Here is a 23273-nt window from a genome sequence, read left to right on the forward strand (position 1 = left end):
GACCATATAATGTATGATTCCATTTACCGTGTATATGAAATGTCCAGATTAGGAAAATCCATAGAAAGTAGGCTAGCAGTTGCTAGGATTTAGGAGGAGGGTGGGAAATAGAGAGTGACTGCTAATGGGTCTGGGATTTTTTTAGGGGTGGTGAAAATATTCTAGAATTAGTGATGATGGTTGCACAAATCTGTGAAACGCATACGAAAAACCACTGGAGCGTACATTTTAAAAGAGTAATTTTATGCTATGTTAATATACCTCAATTAAAAATTAAATGAAAATTTTAAAAAATTGCAGGGGTGGACAACGCTCATAGAGACCCCTCCGCCACGTAAGTTGCAGGGACGAAACCCAGCAGCACCAAGCTGAACCCAGCACAGGGCCAGCCAGTCTCCCTTCCCCAGCCGCGGTCCTTGCCACGCCTCCAGGAGGCTGATTGGCTGAGCTCCGGGAGGGGGCGGAGCGAAGACGGGTGCGCCAAGACCCTCTCGGCTAGGCGGGGCGAAACCTTAGCTCGCGAGATTTTGCTGGTTCCGCATTTCGGGTCTGTGAGGTGGGGGAGGCGGGCACAGCGGACACCGCGGAGTGCACGGCCTGGTAGCGGCTCAAGCTCCAGCTCGGAACGGCGGCGGCCCAGCTTCCGCTGTCAGCGAGCTGAGGACCGTCCGCTCCCTCTCGCCGGCTCCGAATCCTGCCGGGGTGGGGGCCAGCGGCCCCTCCCCTTCCCTGTGAGGACCTAAGATGAGCTTCCTCTTGTGAGTGGGGCCGGGCCGAGGGCTCCGGGGCTGAGGGCGGAGATGGGGAGGGGGCCAGCGGGGCCTGAGGCAAGGGCCGGGCCTAGGGTTGGGGTCAGAGTGCCTGGCGTTTGCTTTGCCTCTGCTCGGGTCCACGGGATGACCAGGAAGTTGGGCGAGGATGACGGAGATGAAGGTAGAGGCAAAGGAAGCGGAGCGAGACGGCTGGGGAGTAGAAAGGCCCCAAGGTCGGCCGCGCCTCCAAACTTTTCCGCCCGAGCGCCCCCGAGGGCGGAGAGACGAACTGGGGGCGGAGCCCTGGGCTCCCCATTTCAGTAAGTCTCAAGCCTCTAGTACCGGTTCGTGCGGACTTAGTCTTTTACTCCATCACATGTCCGGTTTTATTATTGTCCATATTAAATGCCGTTCCAGGAGAATGTGGAGTGCTGCAGTTTGAGAACCTTGAAGTTAAGATGCGGGCCTCGCAACCAGACCATTCTGTCCGGGTCTGATTCTGTCCTCTTACTGGTTTTGTGAATTTGTATAAGTTAGCTAACTTCTCTTGTCCTCGGTAGAATTTCATTTTAGAGATAACGCTTGGGCCCAAACGAGGCCAAAGTTTTTAAATTCTTTGATTTTGTTATTCTCAGGTGGCTTGTATATTGCTTAAATGTGTGTTATGTGATTGAATAATGATTCACTTTTAGTTATGTACATAGTCCACATGCTTGACATTTTTAAATTACACAGTGTTTCATAACCAGAGTTTACTCACTTCTTATTATGAGACATTTGGATTCTTTCTAGTATTTTACTATTATAAAATAGCACTACTGAGTGTATCTTTATCCAAATCTCATTTTCCTTCCTTTGGGTTATTTTCTTAAGGGTACAGTCTCCGAAAGATTACCATGTCAAAAAGTCTGTATGATTTAATTACAAATTTTAATACTAATAGAAGTATTCCTCCCCTGCCCCCCAGTCTTTCTCATGAGTTGTTGTTTAGGTAGTACTTTATTTGTGGATAAACAGTTGGCTTTTTGGACCTAAATGTGAGACTTCCTTTCTTTTATTAAACTTTGTCTTGTTGACGAATGCTTGAGTTGTTTTCACTTTTTGGCCATTAGAAATAATGCTGCTATGAACGTGTGTACAGGTTTTTTGTGTGGATGTTATGTGTTCATATCTCTTGGACATATACCTAGGAGTGGAATTGCTGGTTTGTATGGTAACTGTGTTTAACCTTTTGAGGAACTGCCAAACTTTGAAAGCACTGAACCATTGTACGTGTTGTCCAGCACTGTATGAGAGTTCCAAATTCCCCACATCCTTGATAGCACTTACTAATTGTCTGTGGGGTTTTTTTTTTTTTTTTTTTTTTGAGACACGGTCTCATTCTCTTGTTCAGGCTGGAGTGGAGTGGCAAGATCATAGCTCACTGTAACCTTGAACTCCTAGGCTCAAGCAATCCTGCTGCCTCAGCCTCTGGAGTAGCTAGGACTATAGGCACATGCTCCCATGCCAGGCTAATTTTTAAAAAGAATTTTCTGTAGAAATGGAGGTCTCACTATGTTGCTCAAATTGGTCTTGAACTCCTGGCCTCAAGGGATTCTCCCACCGTGGCCTCCCAAAATGCTGGGATTACAAGCATGAAGGCCCCCAATCTGTCTTTTTTATGATAGTCTTCCAAAATGGATGTGAAGTGGTATCTCTTGATTTTGATTTGCATTTCCCTGATGACCAATGGATGTTGAGCATCTTTTCATGTGCATATTGGCCATTTGAACTTTGGACTCCAGTCTGTTCATATCCTTTGCCCATTTTTAAATTGGGTTGTCTTTTTGTTTTTGAGTTGCAAGAGTTCTTTATAAATTCTGTATACAAGTCCCTTACCACATCTGTGATTTACAAATATTTTCTTACATTCTATGGATTGTTTTCACTGTCATGGTATTACTTGAAGTACAAAAGTCTTAATTTAGATGAAGATCATATTGAATCTAGAGAAATCATTTCATATTTTCCATATTTAGCTTGTTTTCATTTACAGCTTCTTATTTATATTTGTATAAGGCCATTCCTTCTAATTCAGTACTTCCCTGTTAAATGTAGTTTTTTGTCATGTTAAAAACTTTCCATATTTGATTTTTAGTGTTTTCATAATTCTTTTTTACTTCCTAATCAGCTTTATTTAAAACTTAAATTACTGCGGTAAAGTAAAAGTCCACAGTTGTATTCCCTTCCCCTTCCTAAAAGTAATCCCCAGTTTTGATGTGTTTAGTTTCTGATACTTTGTATGCATTTACAAAACTTAACCATGTATTGAGATCTTTCCATGTAAATACATGTACTCTTATCTTGATTTTCTTAACTCCTACACAATATTCCATACTGTGGATGTCCCATAGTTTATTCATTCCTCTGCTGACTAACTTTAGAATTGTTTCCAGGCTTTTCACTATTAAAAACAATTTTGGAAAACAAATCCTTATCCATATCTAGAGGAGAAACCTAGAAGTGGAATAGATGGCTTGAGGAACTTTTCAGTGTTAATAGATGCTATCATATTGCCCTACCAAAACATAATACACTGTATACTTTCACCGGTAATTTTTTTTTTTTTTTTTTTTTTTTTGAGACAGAGTCTCACTCTGTTGCCCAGGCTAGAGTGCCCTGGCTGTCAGCCTAGCTCACAGCAACCTCAAACTCTTGGGCTCAAGCGATCCTCCTGCCTCAGCCTCCCGAGTAGCTGGGACTACAGGCATGTGCCACCATGCCTGGCTAATTTTTTCTGTATTTTTCTATATTTGTAGTTGCCCATATAATTTCTTTCTATTTTTAGTAGAGACAGGGTCTCGCTCTTGCTCAGGCTAGTCTCGAACTCCTGAGCTCAAATGATCCCCCCCTCCGCCCCCAGCCTCAGCCTCAGCCTCCCAGAGTGCTAGGATTACAGGCGTGAGCCACCGCACCCGGCCCACCAGTAATTTATTAAAGTACTAATTTCTCTGCACCCTTGTCTACTCTTAAAATGTAATCATCTTAACTTTTGACAATCAAATTAGGGAAAAATAAATCTTACTCTAATTGAACAGGTTTTCACTTGCTTAGTAGTCATTGTATTTCTTCCGAATTGCCTTTTCATCTCCTTAGCCTGTTTTTCTAAAGGGTTCCTTATATTCTTAACAAATTAATAGAAGCCCTTTATTATCCAATTAATCCTTTGTAATATATGTTGCAAGTACTTTTTTGTTGTTTCTTTTTGCTCTGTTTTGAAAGTTTTTAATTGTTATGATTTGAAATGAGTCCATTTTCTCTTTAAGGTTTCTGGATCTTGTGTCATGTTAGAAAGACTACCTTATGGGTAATATGAGACAGGAATAAAAACTAACTTTTTTTCAGGCAGTCACAGAGTTAGCTTCATATCAAGGACTAAAATCCAGGTTTTTTTCTTTACAGTACTCTCTGCACCAGACTTCTTCATGGGACATAGTAAAATTGCCTTATTTGTGAAATTGTGCTGCTAATCCTGTTTTTAGGTACAGGAAAAAATATAAAACATTCTTTTATTGTGATCATCATCACCCCCTGCCATCCTGGCATTTTTCAGGGAGTATTTTTTATTTTATTTTACAGAGTAATTTATATGCCTAACATTATGCCATTCTACTTCCAGTCCTAAAAATTCATATACTTTTTACCCTAACAGCAGCAGCCGCTCTTCTAAAACATTCAAACCAAAGAAGAATATCCCTGAAGGATCTCATCAGTATGAACTCTTAAAACATGCAGAAGCAACTCTAGGGAGTGGGAATCTGAGACAAGCTGTTATGTTGCCAGAAGGAGAGGACCTCAATGAATGGATTGCTGTTAACAGTAAGTTTTGGGGTTTTTTTTATATAATAATTTTCTTCTTTTTTTTTTTTTTTTTTTTGTTGAGACAGAGTCTCACTTTGTTGCCCAGGCTAGAGTGAGTGCCGTGGCGTCAGCTTAGCTCACAGCAACCTCAAACTCCTGGGCTTAAGCGATCCTACTGCCTCAGCCTCCCGAGTAGCTGGGACTACAGGCATGCGCCACTATGCCCGGCTAATTTTTTCTATATAGATTTTTAGGTGTCCATATAATGTCTTTCTATTTTTAGTAGAGACGGGGTCTCGCTCAGGCTGGTCTCGAACTCCTGACCTTGAGCAATCCACCCGCCTCGGCCTCCCAGAGTGCTAGGATTACAGGCGTGAGCCACCGCGCCCGGCCAATTTTCTTCTTTTACTTTTTTTTTTTATTTTTCTTTTGTATTTTACTTTTATCCCACCTTGGCCTCTGCATGTAGCAGTAAGTTTTTAATAACATTCAACTTTGCTGGTTTATAGAAAGATTTTTCTAAAATCTTTTTGTTAACGAATTTTCTTTCACAGAAATAACTGTTGCAATATGACAGATTATTGGTAAAGAAACACGTAAGTACAAATACATCCCAAACTGTATTCTCTTCAGCGTTCTTGGTGGTAACTGTGTGGCTGAATACAGAGACTTAAAAGAGCAGTGATGGGTTCTTTTGGGTGATTTCTTAGCAGAACAGTAGGAAGAGCTGAGTTAAGGTCAAATAAAAAATTGATAAATACAAAGATTTTTACCTGTGGTGGGCCATGACATTGTAGGGAATCATCTGCACACTTTTGCTCCTACCCCCAGCAGTACTCATCAGCCGACATATACAGAAAAGTCAGTTGCAGTTCATATGGCGAGTCAGTTGATTGTTGTAACTTAGGAGCAGTCAGAAGGAAATTGAGAGAGTAGGAGAAAATGGAGGGATCTATGAGCTACAAGTTACTCTAAGTTCAAGAGAATGAGGGGGCCGGGCGAGGTGGCTCATGCCTGTAATCCTAGCACTCTGGGAGGCCGAGCCGGGAGGATTGCTTGAGCTCAGGGAGTTCGAGACCAGACTGAGCAAGAGTGAGAGCCCGTCTCTACTAAAAAACTAGAAAGAAATTATCTGGACAACTAAAAATATATAAAGAAAAAAATTAGCCGGGCATGGTGGCACATCCTGTAGTCCCAGCTACTTGGGAGGCTGACGCAGGAAGATTGCTTGAGCCCAGGAGTTTGAGGTTGCTGTGAGCTAGGCTGACGCCATGGCACTCTAGCCTGGGCAACAGAGTGAAACTGTCTCAAAAAAAAAAAAAAAAAAAAGAGAGAGAGAATGAGGGCATGACATGGAATGATATGCTAAGGCTAGAGATTTGAACGTGAGAGTCTCTCATTTCTGAGGTGAGTTCAGTGCTGGGTGATAAAATTAGGAATTTCAGATGTTCCAAGAATTTTTAAAACTTTTTAATGGAAAATTTCAAACATATAAATGCAGAGAAACTAGTACAGTGAATTCCCAGATATCCATTATCCAGCTTCAACATATAATCAATTTGTGGCCAAGTGTGCTGCTTATATATTCCACCCTGATTATTTTGAAGCAAATCCCAGACATGTTATTTCATCTATAAATATTTCAATAAGTATCTCTTAGAGTTAAGAACTATTTTTAAAGTTAAGAACAATACCACCATCCTTTAATCTTACCACGTATCTATTCCGTGTTCACATTTTCCCTGACTATCCTATAAGTGTTTCTTTCTTTCTTTCTTTTTTCTTTTTAGTTTTTTTAGGTTTTTTTTTTTTTTTTATTTCAGCATATTATGGGGGTACAAAAGTTTAGGTTATGTATATTGCCCATGCCCCCCCCACCCTTTTTTTTCAATTTATACTTGTTTTAAATCAGGATCCAGCAAGGCTTGAGTGTATGTTTCTTGAATTTCTTAATCCAAAGGTTTCTCTCATTGCAGTCTTTTTTCCTTGGAATTTTGTTTTTGAAGAAACCAGGTTGTTTTCCACAGTATGAATTTTGGTGATTGTATCTCCAAGGTGTCCATTATCATATTCTGTTCTTCCTTTTATTTCCTATGAACATTAGGTCTAGAGTAGCACTGTCCAATAGAATTTTCTGCAATCATGAAAGTGTTCTGTACCTTCACTGTGGTCATGTAGTGCTCGAAATGTGGCAGGTGTGACTGAGGAGCTGAATTTCAAATAAATTTTAAGTAGCCATACTTGGCTAGTGGCTACCATGTTAGTGCAGAGCCTTGATTAAATTCAGGTTTGAGGCCAGGTGTGGTGGCTCACGCCTGTAATCCCAGCACTTGGGAATCCGAGATGGGAGAATCATTTGAGCCCAGGAGTTGGAGACCAGCCTGAGCAACCTAGCAAGACCCTGTCTCTACAAAAAAAAAAAAAAAAAAACAATTAGCTGGGCATGGTGACGCAAGCCTGTAGTTCCAGGCACTCGGAAGGCTAAGGCAGGAGGATTGCTTGAGCCCAGGAGTTTGAGGTTGCAGTGAGCTATGACGACACCACTACCCTCCAGCCCCAGCAACAGAGCAAGACCTTATCTCAAAAAAATAACCAACAACCAAAAAGTAAATTAAGGTTTGATTTTGTTTGTTAGACTATTCCATAGGTGAGTATATATGTCCAGTGTCTAGTTGTCTTTTCTTTTTTTTTGAATCACTCAAAGTCCAAAGTTTACATTAGGGTTTACTCTTAGTGTTATACATTCTATGGGTTTGGACAGATTTATATAATGACATATATTCACCATTACAATACCATCATAAAGTAGTTTCACTGCCCTAAAATTCCTCTGTGCTCTGCCTGTTCATTCCTTTTTTCTCTTTTACCTCTGGCAACAACCCATCTTTTTAACTGTCTCTATAGTTTTGCCTTTTCTAGAATGTCATATAGTTGGAATCATATAGTATATAAGCTTTTCAGACTGGTTTCTTTTATATATTATACAGTAATTATTATACATTATGGGTAATAAACATTTAAGTTTCCTCCATAACTTTTTATGGCTTGATAGTTCATTTTATTTTAGCCCTGAATATTCCATTTTCTGAATGTATCACAGTTCATTCATTTACCTACTAAAGGACATCTTTGGTTGCTTCCAAATTTTGGCAATTATGAACCAAACTGCTGTAAACAACATACATGTGCAGGTTTTGTGTAGACATACATTTTCAACTCCTTTGGGGTGAATTCCAAGGAGCACAATTGCCAGATTATATGGTAAGAGTGTATTTAGTTTTGTAAGAAACCACCAACCCATCTTCCGGAGTGACTGTACCATTTAGCATTCCTACTAGCAATGAATAATGATAATTCTTATTGCTCCACATTCTCACCAGTGTTTGGTGTTGTCAGTGTTCTGGATTTTGACCATTCTAATAAGTATGTGGTGGTATTATATTGTTTTAATTTGCATTTCCCTGATGATATATGATGTGGAGCATATTTTCATATATTTATATGCCATCTGCATTTTTTGGTGGGGTATCTATACCCATTTTTGTGTGTGTGTGTGTGTGTGTGTATGTATGTGTGTGTGTGCACCCCCATTTTTAATTGAGTTTTTTTTTGTCCCTTGCCACAATGCCTGGATAAGTTTTTTTATATTTTTTTCAGAGACAGGGTCTTGTTATGTTGCCCAGATTGGTCTCAAACTCCTAGCCTCAAGCAGTCCTTCTGCCTCAGTCTCCCAGAATGCTGGGATTATAGGTGTGAGCCACTGCACTTGGCCCTTTTGTAAAATTTATTTAGAAGTAACAATAATAAACCCATTACATGTTAACATAAATATGTTTTTATGAAAAATGGCTATTTTCTGAAACAAATTTTAGGGAGAAGTATGGCATGGTTTTATATTTTGTGAATCTTATTTAATGGCTAGCTTAATAGACAGCTGGTTTCTCATATTTTCTTCTACATTGAATCTGTTGTGACATCATGGAGCCTCTGGAAAACTACACTGTACCCTCTTAAGAGAATGAGAGTGGAAAAAGCAATTAAAATAGTTTTGACAGATCTCCCTGAAACAGGGGATTCTTGGACTGCATTTTGAGAACAGCTACTTTAGACCAAATCAGCTATCATCTGGGCACTCTTTTTTTTTTTTTTTTGAGCCAGAGTCTCACTCTGTTGCCCAGGCTAGAATGAGTGCAGTGGTGTCAGCCTAGCTCACAGCAACCTCAAACTCCTGGGCTCAAGCAATTCTTCTGCCTCAGCCTCCCAACTAGCTGGGACTACAGGCATGCGATACGCTACCATACTCGGCTAATTTTTTCGATATATTTTTAGTTGTCCAGCTAGTTTCTTTCTATTTTTAGTAGAGATGGGGTCTTGCTCTTGCTCAGGCTGGTCTCGAACTCCTGAGCTCAAACAATCCGCCTACCTCAGCCTCCCGGAGTGCTAGGATTACAGGCATGAGCCACCGTGCCCGGCCTGGGCACACTTGTTTTAAGTGAATATTGAATGCCTAAGTGTTATTTTCATAGAAACATGACTTATTAAGAGGAAGGATTGTAAGTGAGGGAGTTTTGTATAAAATTCCTTTTGACAAGATGGAATTTTTTACAAATTTATTTGTTTTTTTATGAAACTTGGAAAAGCCCTTGATTTTTAGATACTCCTATAGACAGGAACTAAAATATTTTTTAAAACTTTCCAAGGCTCATATGGTTCTCTTTGCCATATACTTCACACAGTCAATTTTATTCCTCACCCCCTTCCTCTTTCATTTTCTTCCAGATCTAGCTGAAGCTTGTTCAGGAATTACTCTCTGTCTTCTTCAACTCTTTGTGACTTTGCCTTTTCTCTGAACTCTCCAGCACTTATTGTTGGCCTTTGAATCGTATCTTATATCTTGTATTATTCCTCTTTTTTTTTTTTTGAGAGAGAGTCTCACTCTGTTGCCCAGGCTAGAGTGCCGTGGTGTCAGCCTATCTCACAGCAACCTCAAACTCCTGGGCTCAAGGGATCCTCCTGCCTCAACCTCCCAAGTAGCTGGGACTACAGGCATGCACCACCATGCCTGGCTAATTTTTTTCTATATATTTTTAGTTGTCCAGCTAATTTCTTTCTATTTTTTTTAGTAGAGACTGGGGTCTCGCTCTTGCTCCGGCAGGTCTCAAACTCCTGAGCTCAAACGACCCACCAGCCTCAGCTTCCCAGAGTGCTAGGATTATAGGCGTGAGCCACCACGCCCGGCGTATTCCTCTCTTTTAATTTTGTCCCTTCCATTAGCTGGAGACTCCAGGGCAAGGGACTTTAATCTGAAGTCCCTTTTTTATGTCCTCCATATGCCATAGGCCTCAGATGTTTATGATGAATTAGATATTTTAAATGCCTGTTGATACAGCTGGATACATCTCCCTCAGTATATTCCAAAACACTTCTTTTCTCTTTCTTAACACACATGGTATTGTCTGGTCCAGATTGGTAAGAAGCTATGGATTTTTCATTTCATTGGATATAATTATATTGTATATCTAATGATGTCATAGTAATCATTAAGTTGGAATTATCTCCAGTATTTTATTTTCCTGCTGTTATATGCTGATTAAAAGCTTAGTATTTTAAAAGTTAACCTTTTTTAGGTGTGAAAATTTAGAATTTACAGTATCATTAGATTATTGAATCTCCCTAGGGTTCAGCCAAGAACTTAAGTGTATCATCCATTTTTCCTTCAACTGAGAGGTCTCTCACATTTTGTGTTTACACAGACATTTTAATACAATTCTGTTATCTCTGCAGCTGTGGATTTCTTCAACCAGATCAACATGTTATATGGAACTATTACTGAATTCTGCACTGAAGCAAGCTGTCCAGTCATGTCTGCAGGTCCAAGGTACATATGCTGCTTATTATAATATATAGGTGTTTGGATTACTTTTGCTTTATTGCTAATTGATATAAATCAAATAATAAAGACTTTATTTTTATTATCTGTTTGCTTGTATAAAGGCAAATCAATTTTACTAGTTCTTGAATGCTCACTTACAGGCTTTTAGTTATTAAATACTTTGGTATGTGGGTGCTCAGTGTTTTAATTTTTATATTGTACCATAGTAAGTCTGAATGTTCTATTATAGGAGTAAAAGTATAGAAATTTGAGTTATGTTTATCTTGCATCACAAAAGTTCTGTTTTTTTCAATTTTATTAACATTTATGGTTCCTGTTTCTAGCTTTTAAATGAATTTTTTGGAAGAGTCTTCAGTTGGCTTTTTAATATTTGATTATTTTTTACTCATGCTTATTGTTAATTTAGAAGTAATTATCTGGCTTAAAGATTAAAAATATTTTGACTGTAATAAATTTCAAGAAATATTGAAAAAGAAATGGAACTCTTTCCAAGATTGAGGCCCAAAAAACAAAAAAAGGAAAAAAAAAAAAAAAAAAAGAAATGGATTTATCACTCATGTTAAGATATAATAGGATTAATTTTTGGTGTGTTTCCTTCCAGTCTTTTATAATAAATTGGCTGATTTTATGTGATGATAGATGGTATCAAGATGTTTGCCTCTTAGAAAAGATTTACCTTTCTGACTTTGCTATAGGTATAGAGGAAAAAAGATCCCTAATGAGTTTACAGTCCTATTTTTATTATAATATTTTAGGAGGAATTTTTTTATTTTATGTTGTATTAAGTTTTATTCCTCAAACTTTAAAAGAAATTAAAATAAATAGGAAAATTAAACTTATCTATGGCTTAAATGCTTTACACAGTGAAGTTTTGCATAAGTCTTGTTAATTTGTGTAGCTCAGCAAGGTCAGGGGGATGCATGTCTAAGGGCATTTCTCTAACACCCTACTCATGAAACAGTGTTTTATAATCTTGGTTCCATTGATGATAATAACTTGATGGCCAATGATCTCAGAATATGATGAATCTATCAGCTCCTTATGCAGTGCTCACCACTCTTCTGCCTTACAGACAAGAATGCAATTCCTTTCTTTCCCAGGGCTATGTTGTTTATAAAACATCTGTTCTGGCACTACTAGCTGCCACATTATCTCCCTTTTCTCTTCCAGTTATAACCATCACATTTCAGAATAATTCTGTAAGGAACTCAAGTAATCTTTACTATAACTTTAGGTAACTTATTAAAGTTACCTATAACTTCTATTGACAAAATGTGAACCTGCTTTGATTACAAGTTGTACATTTGTTAATGTTTTTGAAAACTTTATCAGTATCATTTTTCTCTTCCAGATATGAATATCATTGGGCAGATGGCACTAATATTAAAAAGCCAATCAAATGTTCTGCTCCAAAATACATTGACTATTTGATGACTTGGGTTCAGGATCAGCTTGATGATGAAACTCTTTTTCCTTCTAAGATTGGTGAGTTAATGTTGTAGAAGTATTTTTCATTTTGAATGATAAATGTGTTGTTTTTAACACTGTTAACTTTTAAAAAATGAAATAGACTGCCAGATTCTCCTCCAAAAAGTTTGTACCAGTGTAAACTCTGTCCAGCCATGTGTGTGTCTGCTTGTATCTCTTCACCAACAGTGGTTATTCATTTTTTAATCTTTTCTAATTTGGTTAAATATAAATTTCTGTGTTTTTGTTACTTTTTTTCTGAGACAGAGTCTTGCTCTGTTGCCTGGGCTAGAGTGCCATGGTGCCAGCCTAGCTTACAGCAACCTCAAACTCCTGGGCTCAAGCGATCCTCCTGCCTCAGCCTCCCGAGTAGCTGAGACCACAGGCATGCCTGGCGAATTTTTTCTTTTGTATTTTTTAGTTGCCTGGCTAATTTGTTTCTAAATTTCTGTTTTAATGTACATCTTAAAAATATTGATGAGATTGAGCATTTTTTTGTTTATTGATTATCATTGTATGTTTTCTGTTTATATCCTTTGTCCATTTCTATGTTAAGAATGTTAGTTCTTTGTCATACATGTTGTATGTATTTTTGTCTAGGTTGCCTTTTGTCTTATTTTGTTCATGGGGTAAGTTTGCTATGTATAACCTTATTATTTTGTCCCATTAATCATTTCCTTTATGACCAGAATTTAATACAGTGATTAGAAAGGCTTTCCGTACTTTGAGGTTATAAAAGCATTTATTCATGTTTTCATTTAGTACTTTTGTGGTTTTGTTTTTACATTTAAATCTTTGGCTGTTGAGTAGTTTTTTTGTTGTTGCTGTTTTTCTTTTTTTAGAGAGAGGGTCTGGCTCTGTCACCTAGGCTGGAGTACAGTGGCGAAATCATGGCTTGCTGCAGCCTCCAACTCCTAGGCTCAAATCGATCCTCCCACCTCAGCCTCCCGAGTAGCTAGGACTACAAGTGTGCGCCACTATGCCTGGCTAAGTTTTTTTAAATTATTTTGGTAGAGACCGGATCTCGCTGTGTTGCCCAGTCTTGAACTCCTGGCCTCCAGTGATCCTCCTGCCTCGGCCTCCCAAAGTGCTGGGATTACACCACGCCTGGCTGTTTTTTTCTGAATGCTACTTTAAGTTTTTTTTCCAAATACAAATGCTACCAGTTTGTCCCAATACTATTTATTAAACACATTTGCCTTTTCTCCCCTGATTATCTTATGTGCACAACAAATTGCCATATATTTGGGGTGTTTTAATCTCTTTATATGTCCTATGGAAATTCCATACTGTTTTAGTTACTGTGGCTATCTTTTAATATCTTGCAGGGCTAGCCTCCCTTCCTTGCTCTTCTTTTTCAGAACAATCACAGCTATTCTGGGATACTTGTTCTTTCTAATAACTTAAAATCATTGTGTTAAGGTAAAATAAAATTTAGATTTTAGTTGTGATTTCATTGAATTTTTGTAGATTAATATAGGAATTCTTATTTTCTTTATAACACTGAGTCTTCCTAGCTAAGAACAAGATGTCATTCATTCATTTTTTTAGAGACAGGTCTCTCTATGTTGTCTAGGCTGATCTTAAACTCTTGGCCTCAAGCTATCCTCCTGCCTAGCTGGGAATACAGGCAGGAGCCACTGTGCCTAGCTGAGATACTGTTCATTTATTCATATCTTTTATTTAAGTCTTATTCCTCTTGTAAAATTTTGTGGTTTATGTTAATCCTTTAATTTTATTCTAGGCATTTTATGTTTTTGATTGATAATCTGGTTTCCAACTGGTTATTATTTGCTATATGGGAAAGCTATTGATTTTCATATAAATTTTATACTTAACCATCAGAGTCTGTTTCTGTTAGTTTTTGGTTGGTTCTTTGAGTTTAAGTGTACAACCCCACCCTGTTAAGATAATATTGACTCTTTCTTTCTGGTATGTGTTCTTTTTGTTTTACACTTATCTAATTGCACTGATTAGTGTTTCCAGAGCAGTATTGGGCAATGGTTATAATAGCAGACATCCTTTTCTTGCTTCCTTACTGTTATGCAAGTACTTCTAATATTTCTGCATTAAGCAGCAATCTTGCTTTTGGTTAGAGGTGTATGGATTTTTAAAATACCGTATTAATGCAATGGCCATCCATGTCTATTAGACAATTTTTTTTAATTAAGAATGGTTGTTGAATTTTATGAGATACTTCTCTAGTATCTGTTGTTGAAGACCATAAAGTTTTCTTCATTTCTTTTAAAAAATTCCCTGCTGGAAGAGTATTTCTTATTTGTTAATATTTTGATTATGAGTTTGGCATCAGTATGCATGGAGGAGATCAGTCCAGGTCATTTTCAATTTAAGGATGTCTTATGAGCAACGTATGCCTTCTTGCAGTCCAATTAGAGGCTCTTTCAAGAGAAAAATTTATATCAAGTTGTTACACTTGATCTATTTGCTGTTGGTCAGTTTTTCCATTCTGTTATTAAACCTTTTATTTCCTTTCTCACAGATCCTTTATTGTATATTGACTGTGCTTGAATATATCTGTTAATTCAGCTTGGAAGGTACTTCAGTTAAAATAAATTACTTATTTCTATACTCATTAAAGTCTCCTTATGGAAGATAAAGAATTCTTTTGCCCTTATCCTCTTTTCTTAGCTTCCCATTCTTTAATAATTCATTCTGATGTTCTGGAATCCTCCCCACCTCGCTCCCATTAGGCTATTATCTACATCTTACTTTTGCCAGTTATTTATTCTTACTGGACATAACTGTTTATTAATGTTTTTACTAATATATCCACGTTATTAATGTTCCTTTTATTAACAAGATGCCCATTTGTTCATTCTGAGAGAGAAAGGGTTTGATTTTAAAATCTACCTTTTCAAAAGAAGGCTTATCAGTGGAAGGTAGATACAAGATTCTGCCAAGAAAAACATGCCCATAAGTTCCAGGATAGTGTTTGAAAAGTCAAGTTAGCCAAGGGTTGGGGGCATGGGTAGGGGTGGATAACCACAAAAATCAGCAAAATATACTAAACTTCAGGCTATTAAGGACTAGCTGGGGAAAAAGGGAAAAGATGCAGGGAAAGAATGTTTTAAGCCCTTGTTTTCTGAAAGATTGAAAAAAGAATGTATTTTAAGAGTAGCATTGTGGGGCCAGCTGCAGTGGCTCATGCCTGTAATCCTAGCACTCTGGGAGGCCAAGGCGGGAGGATCGCTCAAGGTCAGGAGTTCGAGACCAGCCTGAGCAAGAGCGAGACCCTGTCTCTACTAAAAATAGAAATTATATGGACAGCTAAAAATATATATAGAAAAATTAGCCGGGCATGGTGGCGCATCCTGTAGTCCCAGCTACTTGGGAGGCTGAGGCAGGAGGATCGCTTGAGCCCAGGAGTTTGAGGTTGCTGTGAGCTAGGCAGATGCCACAGCACTCTAGCCAGGGCAACAGAGCGAGACTCTGTCTCAAAAAAGAAAAAAAGGAGTAGCATTGTGGTAACTCATGCTTATAATCCCAGCTACTAAAGAGGGTGAGGCAAGAGGATTACTTGAACTCAGGAGTTTGAGGCTCTGGTGAGCTATGATCTTGCCTGTGAATAGCCACTACCCTCCAGCCTGGGTGACAGAGTGAGACCCCATCTCTAAAAAAAGGGAAAAAGGAGTAGTCTTTTGGAACAGGCCTTTAAGGCCAATTAATCTAGGTTATTTTGGAAGCAGATGCCTTCTTACATATTTACTATAGTCAGTGCCAATTGTATTTTCTTTCTTCCGTCCCTCTTTTTTAAGAGACTTCGAAGTTGTCAACAAAAATTTTCAGGAATGTAACCAGTTGCATCCCCATCTCCACGGCTTGGAGAGGGTCCCAAACCCTCCGCCAATTCTTTTTTGTAAAGGTGTTTTTCTTTGAAACAGGAGGAGGTTCCCCCCTTCTCCCTGCAGGAAGCATACCCCCTTTTTAGGCTATAGGAAAATGAAAATAGCACTTTAATAAAATAAAAAGCTGGGACTACCAGTTAGAGAAAGAAATTTTGGCTTTCCAGAGTAGTCAGAAGATAAATACACTTTTTGTGTGTGTAGATTATAATTACTCAAAGTATGTCTGTCTTTTCCTTAGCAAAATGTCTAGTCCTCAATGAGAGAATATGTGCATAATTTTTTAAAATAGTTACAAATTAAAAAAAGTAAAAATAATGTATTTGTAATCAAAATACTTTTACATTTAATTTTAGGAAGAAACTCTCTAATAGTAAACAACTAAAATTATTTTTATTTGAACATTCATTCAACAGCATCTCATATAATTTGATGTCTTTGCCTACCATTCTAAGGCAATCGGAAAAAGTATGGTATGTGAGGATATACTTCGGTTTGGGGTTTTTTCCCTTGCCTTTTTTTTTTTTTTTTAGAGATGGGGTCTTGCTTTGTGGCCCAGGCTGGAGTGCCCAGCTACAGCAAATTTTTTAATTTTTTTTATAGACACAGGGTCCTGCTCTGTTGGCCAGGCTGGTCTCAAACTCCTGGCCTCAAGTGATCCTCTCTTGGCCTCCCAAAGTGCTGGGATTACAGGCGTGAACCACCCTACCTGGCCTCCCTTTCCTTTTAAAAAATATGCAGAAGTAGGGTTGTGCGTCTTTGTGAATGTGTGTGTTTATGTGTTGCAGTTGCTCATCGCTGTGTCTAAACTTCGTGCTGTTCAGTCAGATAAAAGGCTAATCGATACATTACTTTATGTATATTTCATTACAGGCGTCCCATTTCCCAGAAACTTTATGTCTGTGGCAAAGACCATTCTAAAGCGTCTGTTCAGGGTTTATGCCCATATTTATCATCAGCACTTTGATTCTGTGATGCAGCTGCAAGAGGAGGCTCACCTCAACACCTCCTTTAAGCACTTTATTTTCTTTGTTCAGGTAAGTTGAACCACTATTTCTTTGTCATTTAACAGACTTAATCTGGATTTGCAACTTTAATAGAGAGGGGTATGTCTTATTTATAGATGTATAGCTAAGTACAAGCAAGCATTTCTCTTCTGTTTTGTTCTTTTTTTTCCCCATTGTTACTTCATTGATGTGTGCAGCAGTGTACAAGGCATCACCCCCATTTAGGCCTTCCTCCTCTGGCTTCCCCAGGTCTCTGGTTAGGATACTTATCCAGGGACATGGCCTGTCGCCTTATGGGCACTTAGATAAAATTGGAACTTTTTAAAATCAAAATAATTCACATTGTTTGAAAAAGATATCAAAGAATTGGGACTTCTTCAGCCTAACTTTAGAGATACATAATTCAATATGCAAAATATATCTGTCTAGATACTGTTTTAGGGTAGAAAAAACTGGTAGCTTTATAATATGTATTGTGTATTATAGTTCTGTGTACCACACAAAGGAGAATGTGCTGTGCTCTTCATGATCTTCCAAGATCGCTGCATAGCTTACACACACACAAACACACACATGCACACACACATATATGTAAGTGCAAGTGTGTATAAAAAGGTCCACTGCCCTAGAGGTGGCCGCTATCAAAGGTTCAGTTTATAGTTTTCAAGTAATTTCTATGTAAATTCAAATATATATATGGGGTTTTGTTCGTTTTTTGTTTTTTTTTTTCCTGAGACAGGGTTTCTGCTAGGTCGCCTGGGCTAGAGTGCAGTGGTGTCATAGCTCACTGCAACCTCAAACTCCTGGGCTCAAGCGATCCTCTGTCAGCCTCCTGAGTACCTGGGACTTTAGGTGCACCACTACACTCGGCTAATTTTTCCATTTTTTTGTAGAGATGGGGTCTTGCTGGTCTCGAACTCCTGGCCTCAAGCAATCTTCCCACCTCAGCCTCCCAAAGTTCTAGGATTACAAGCATAAGGCACCATGCCCAGCCTATATATAGTTTTGATTTTAATGTTTAACACAGTAAAGATCATACTTATACCTAGAGTTGCTTATGTAATAAGTCCTCTATTATAAGGATATAGGAAAAAACGAACTCAGTTTCTCCTGCTATACTCTCAAAACACAGAATGCTTCTGTGACCGTATGTGTGGGGATTTTCACACACACCAAGCAAGCAGTCAGTTCTACATTGGACATCAGATGGCTAATTCAGTTCAATTCTCATACTGTCTACCTAGAGGTAGTGTTAGATCCCACAGGTTGAGAGCTCAGTCACCCTAGCCTGCCCCCTACTTCAGACACCAGTCAAAAATAATAGGTTGTCTCCTATCCTTCTGACTGATCGGCTGTAAATCAGGGTTCCCACAATCCCCTCCTTGGGTATAATTGATTTGCTAGAGTGGCTCATAGAACTCAGGGAAACATTTACTTACATTTACTGGTTTATTATGAAGGATATTACAAATGATACAGATGAACAGCCAGGTGGAAGAGATGCATAGGCCTAGATATGAGACAAGGGGTGCAGAGCTTTATGCCTTCTCCAGGCTCATCACCCTTCAGGAACCTCTACCTGTTCAGCTATCTGAAAGCTCTCTGAACCCTGTTTTTTGGGTTTTTGTGGAAGCTTCATTACTTGGCCATGATTGATTCTATCATTGGCCATTGGTGATCAACTCATCATGTAGCCTCTCTCCCTTTCCCAGAGGTGGGGTGGTGAGGCTGAATGTCCCAACCCTCTAATCAAGCTTTGGTCTTTCCAGTGACCAGCCCCCATCCTGAAGCTCTCTAGGGGTCCCCAGCTACCAGTCATCTCATTAGCATACAAAAGACACTGGAGATTCCAAGGATTTTAGGAACTGTATGTTAGGAACCCTGGACAACCAAATATATACATCACAATATCACACCAATATTTTTAAAAAGAAAGTAAAAACAATCCTATTTTTAAATTTTCACAGAAATTATTTCATCATTCTTTTGGGTTTCAGAAAACTAGACTGGGAATTTCATCTCTAAAAGACATTTAAAGAGTTTTAATTTTTTAGATCAAGTTTTAAATTTTATTTTTCTTCTCTTTTTAGGAATTTAATCTGATTGATAGGCGTGAGTTGGCACCTCTTCAGGAATTAATTGAGAAACTTGGATCCAAAGACAGATAAATGTTTCTTCCAGAATACAGTTACCCTCTTGCTTCATCTCCTGCTAGAGCTATTTCATTGCTATCTGTTATAGAATAATGATACAAACTTTAAGAAAACAGGATAAAAAGATACATTGTCTACTGATAAAATTGTCGCAAAGGTAGGTTGGCCTAATAGCTTCAGAGTGAGACCTTTAAGGACACATCCAAATCTGAGGTGTACTGTGTGACCACTCCTGTTATCGTCAGACTCATACTTGGTTGTAGTATGTGATGACTAGCCTGTAGTTTATGTTTACTTGTGATTCTTTTACTCAAGAAAATTATTTGAGTCTGTTTCAGGTGATGGCATAATGGACATTAAGAATTTCCACCAATAATTTATTAGTAAGTTTCCAGAACAAATTTCCTAATAACACAATCAGATCAATTTTATTTTATTTTGGAGATAGAAAAGGTATTTTCAAGACTCCTTAAGATTTAGAATGTTTGTGTCACTTTGGATAACCTTTTAGTTTGAAGTTTGTATGCTAGTGTTTTTATGGATAAGATATACGTATATTTTTTCAAAACCCATGATTGCAGTTTAAATCATTATATGGCATATGTGGAATGAGAGTAACCAAAGTTATTTTTAAAATGACTTTATTTTTTAATCTTTATTTGGAATTTTATTCACATATAAATTATTAGGAGTGTATGTATCAGAAATAATTTTTTTATGGCTTCTAAAAATCTTACAGGTTTTTATTTTGAAAGGCTTCATTCAAGTTAACTTAATATGTAGCTTTTGGCTGTGAAAAAGAAAACTTCCCCCAAAATATGACAAACTTAGGCCTCAAAGCCACTATTTTCATTTTTTTTCCCCAGAGGCCTTGAAATTCTGGATAAGAGAATGGAACAAAGTACTGAGAGTACTTGATTATTTTGTTTTATTAAAAAATTATTTCTATGTTTTTATTGTGACTTGAGCCTTAGTTAAAACTAGTGGAGAAATGTACAAACTTTAGCCCAATAAGGATAAGACTTAAGGAAAACCACAATAAGAAACCTTGAAGGTGTACACATTTTGTAACACAGCTAAAGTTTGGGTGTGCTATGTATTTTTTAGAGAGAGAGAGAGAGAGAGTGTTTATAGGAGACAAAATGGGAGGAATAAGTAAAAAAAAAAAATCTTCATTCTGTTAATATTCAAAAGATGGGTTGAGCTCCCTCCCATAAGGGCTTTATCCTAATTGTTTTTGTATCAAAACTTGAAATTGTTCTATTTCTATTGGGATAAAATAATTTTCCCCTTTAGTGAAGAAAACATCTATTTTTCATTTGGTTCCTTAGATTTAGTAAACGCTTGCTGGCTATTTAAATGTACTGAGGCACAGTAAGTGTACTGGAAGACTTGCCAGACTGGCAAAGCTTTAAGTTCACAAACATTCTGTGTTTCAGAGCTGTGGTTTTTGCAAAGTACTCAACAGTCTCCTTGATGGCTTTGATAAAGGTTAAGTTTGATAAGATTTTTGTTTCATTTTGTTTTATTCCACTAGACTATAAAGAAAAGAATTAGTTAGAAACTCCATTTTTAATTGAATTAGTTTCAGCAAATTCTGAAATATATACAGAACTTTAAGAGAAATAAAACATTTAATCCAATTTAGGCTGAACCCCATACATCACTGAGGAATTATAAAGAGTGAGATAGTCACTTACGAAAAAAGAGAAAAGCCCTCTATGAAATATTCCAAAATCCATGTTTTTAAACTTATCCGCAGGTCCAGAATTCAGCCATTTCTCTATGTTGATGATTTGCGAACAAGAAAGCAGATTTCTAGATGCCACCTACACTGTAACTGCCTCTCAGCTTCACGCTGTTGGCTTTACTTCTTTTTTTTTTTTTAAGTCTACAAGGAATGAAATTATTTTTCTCAACTAGGGTTGTACTTTCATCATCATTTCTAATATTTCAAATAGCCTCAAACAAAAGAGTTCTCACTTTTCTCCATTTAGTTTCAGTGATGGAAACCCTCCCTTTCTTCATGACTGAGTTCCAAAACAACCAAAGATGATCATATGCTAGGACAGTAGTAAAGGCAGCTTATAAATGGGACATAAATCAAAAACTTGTTGCTATTTTGAGACTCAGAATGTCGTTTTTAAAAAAATAAAAACATTATCAAGTTCCCACACCAATCTGATTTAAGCAACAGTGCACCGAAACATTAGTGTTAATATTATTTGTTTACTTCTAAGGCCAGGGAGTAGAGGGCAGGAAGAGAATTGGAGGAAGGGGAGAGAATAGAAAGAGGATGGTGCCTTTCTGACTTGGCTAGAGGGCCAACCTTCGATAAGAGTTTGAAGAAATCAATCTCTTTGACTACTCACCTATGATTTCTCTCTCCCCATGGCCAGGATCTGCTGTTCCACAGCACTCGCCCCTCTTGCCCTCCTAATCAGAAGTCAGCTCCTCTCAGTGTCTGCTCTCTGCTCGTCATACATGATTACGATCACGGGGTGGAGAGTGCCTGCTAAATTAAGTAGTTGATCCTATGGTGCTTTAATTTTCAGGCATTTTAAAAAACTTGGGCAATGATGTACAGATTTTTGTTTAAATATTCAAACCTTCCTAAACTACAGTTTTTGTACTGGCAGCCAAATGTATCCTTTATTTTTCAGATTGTGAATAAAGTGATATTATAGGGCTGCCACCTAACAAAGTATTTCCTTTCATCTTAGTTTTGTAGAGCCCTAACTCATGTAGTTGCTTACTTGAGAAATGCAAATCTGTATTCACCATGATTTTGATGACAAAGATAAAGTGTTTCTAGTAGTTCAGAGGCAAGAGAAACAATCCTGGTGGTGATACTAACTTTTGCAAATGTTGTAGTTTTCTGATGATACTGTTGGCTTTCTCTCTGAGTAATGAGATTATACTAGAAGTAGAGCTTCTCAAACATGACATCATTACCTCATAAGCATCAACAAATTGGGCCCAAAGAATATGAGTCCTAGAAAGTTTCTAAGCAGCCCCAGTGATGGTGCTGGTGCTACTGCTGCCTTGTCATAGGAGGCTGTCTCCTGTTAGCATGAAACCCTGGCCTGAATAATGCCAGCCTCGACACCAAACGTTGAGCACCTTCAACAGGCAAATTATTTCCTCCTGAGATCAATCAGTTCAGTAAGTGGATTCAGTCTCTACTATTGTAGAATTCTGGCAAAGAGGGAAAATAGTCCTTTGGTCATTCTATTTTGCATTCAGTTTTGATTCAGTACTGTAAAAGGCTCTGGGGGACTATACTAAGTGTGGTAAAGTAATTTTACTGATGCAGCTGCATTGAAATTCACTTCAGATTTCTCTCATTATCAGATTATATTCCAAACAAGTATTCTGTAAATCCAGACGGATTACCAGTTTGCTATGGACTTATTATAGAACAACATTCTGTTTGGTCTACATCAAAAATAGTTTGCGTAAGTTAGTCTTGGTTACCATCTAAAATATTTTTAAATATTCTTTACATAAAAAATTTATGTTGTATTTTTAAACCTTTAGGGGCTTTATCTATTTTTCTAAGTCAGTTAACTGTACTTTTTTAAAAAAGTATTTTGTATCTACTTTTGTAACTTCATCAGAATAAAATATATTGAAAGCAAAAAATGACTAACGTTTGTGTCTCAACACTTATTTCTATTTAAATGTGGAAAGGAGATTTTCGTAGGTTCTATGGATTTTTGAGTACAGCTTAAATTTGGAAAGTTACCTTTGCATATCATTTAGTAGCTAAAATGTTTTCTTAGCCCTTAAAAAAGGGAAGTTCCTAAATGAACTAAGTATGTTGTGTACCACCAGGACCCACCCTAAGAAACAAATGATGTCTCTGATGACAGTGGCTGAAACCTATGCCATACAAAAGTAAGTAGTCTCCTTCCTACCATGCCAACCAAATTCTGGATCTGTTTCTACATTCCTGGTCGTGAGGTTGAGAAAAGGGAAGAGGGACTGGACTTAATAATTTTCTAATCTTAAAATTGAGTACTCAGTACATATCCTTAAAACATCCCCATACAGCCATTTTTCACTATTATAGGAGAAATACAGTTAGTTTTGGAGGTCCAAATTACAGATGCATTTTAGGTCTGTTTAAAATAGTAATGCTAGAATTTTTTGCCATTTTTTGAGTTCAATTTTAAAATTTAATGAATGTGGCTAAGTAGAATAGGTTAACACTTCTTATTTTGTACAAGATGAGTAAGCTAGCGACCGGTTTTGGATTTCTTTAGACATTTTCAGTAGGCTTAATTTAAAATTGA

General features: G+C 37.7%; 1 protein-coding gene across 3 annotated transcripts; it reads left to right on the forward strand.

Annotated features, from left to right (window-relative positions):
* The first annotated feature begins 574 nt into the window (after positions 1-574).
* On the forward strand, positions 575-19680 carry MOB1A (MOB kinase activator 1A). 3 transcript variants are annotated; one of them, XM_069494429.1, is made up of 6 exons: positions 575-758; positions 4444-4610; positions 10377-10470; positions 11837-11970; positions 16689-16852; positions 18913-19679. In XM_069494429.1, the coding sequence occupies exons 1-6, from the start codon at positions 745-747 to the stop codon at positions 18988-18990; spliced, it is 651 nt and encodes a 216-aa protein (XP_069350530.1). In that variant the 5' UTR covers positions 575-744; the 3' UTR covers positions 18991-19679. The 3 variants fall into 3 exon arrangements, with proteins under 3 accessions (XP_069350530.1, XP_069350531.1, XP_069350529.1); XM_069494430.1 differs by having other exon boundaries at positions 4447-4610; XM_069494428.1 differs by lacking the exon at positions 575-758 and adding an exon at positions 1121-1243 and having other exon boundaries at positions 18913-19680.
* Positions 19681-23273: the final 3593 nt, after the last annotated feature.

This window comes from Eulemur rufifrons, chromosome 19, assembly GCF_041146395.1.
Source record: "Eulemur rufifrons isolate Redbay chromosome 19, OSU_ERuf_1, whole genome shotgun sequence".
Classification (NCBI taxonomy): Eukaryota; Metazoa; Chordata; class Mammalia; order Primates; family Lemuridae; genus Eulemur; species Eulemur rufifrons.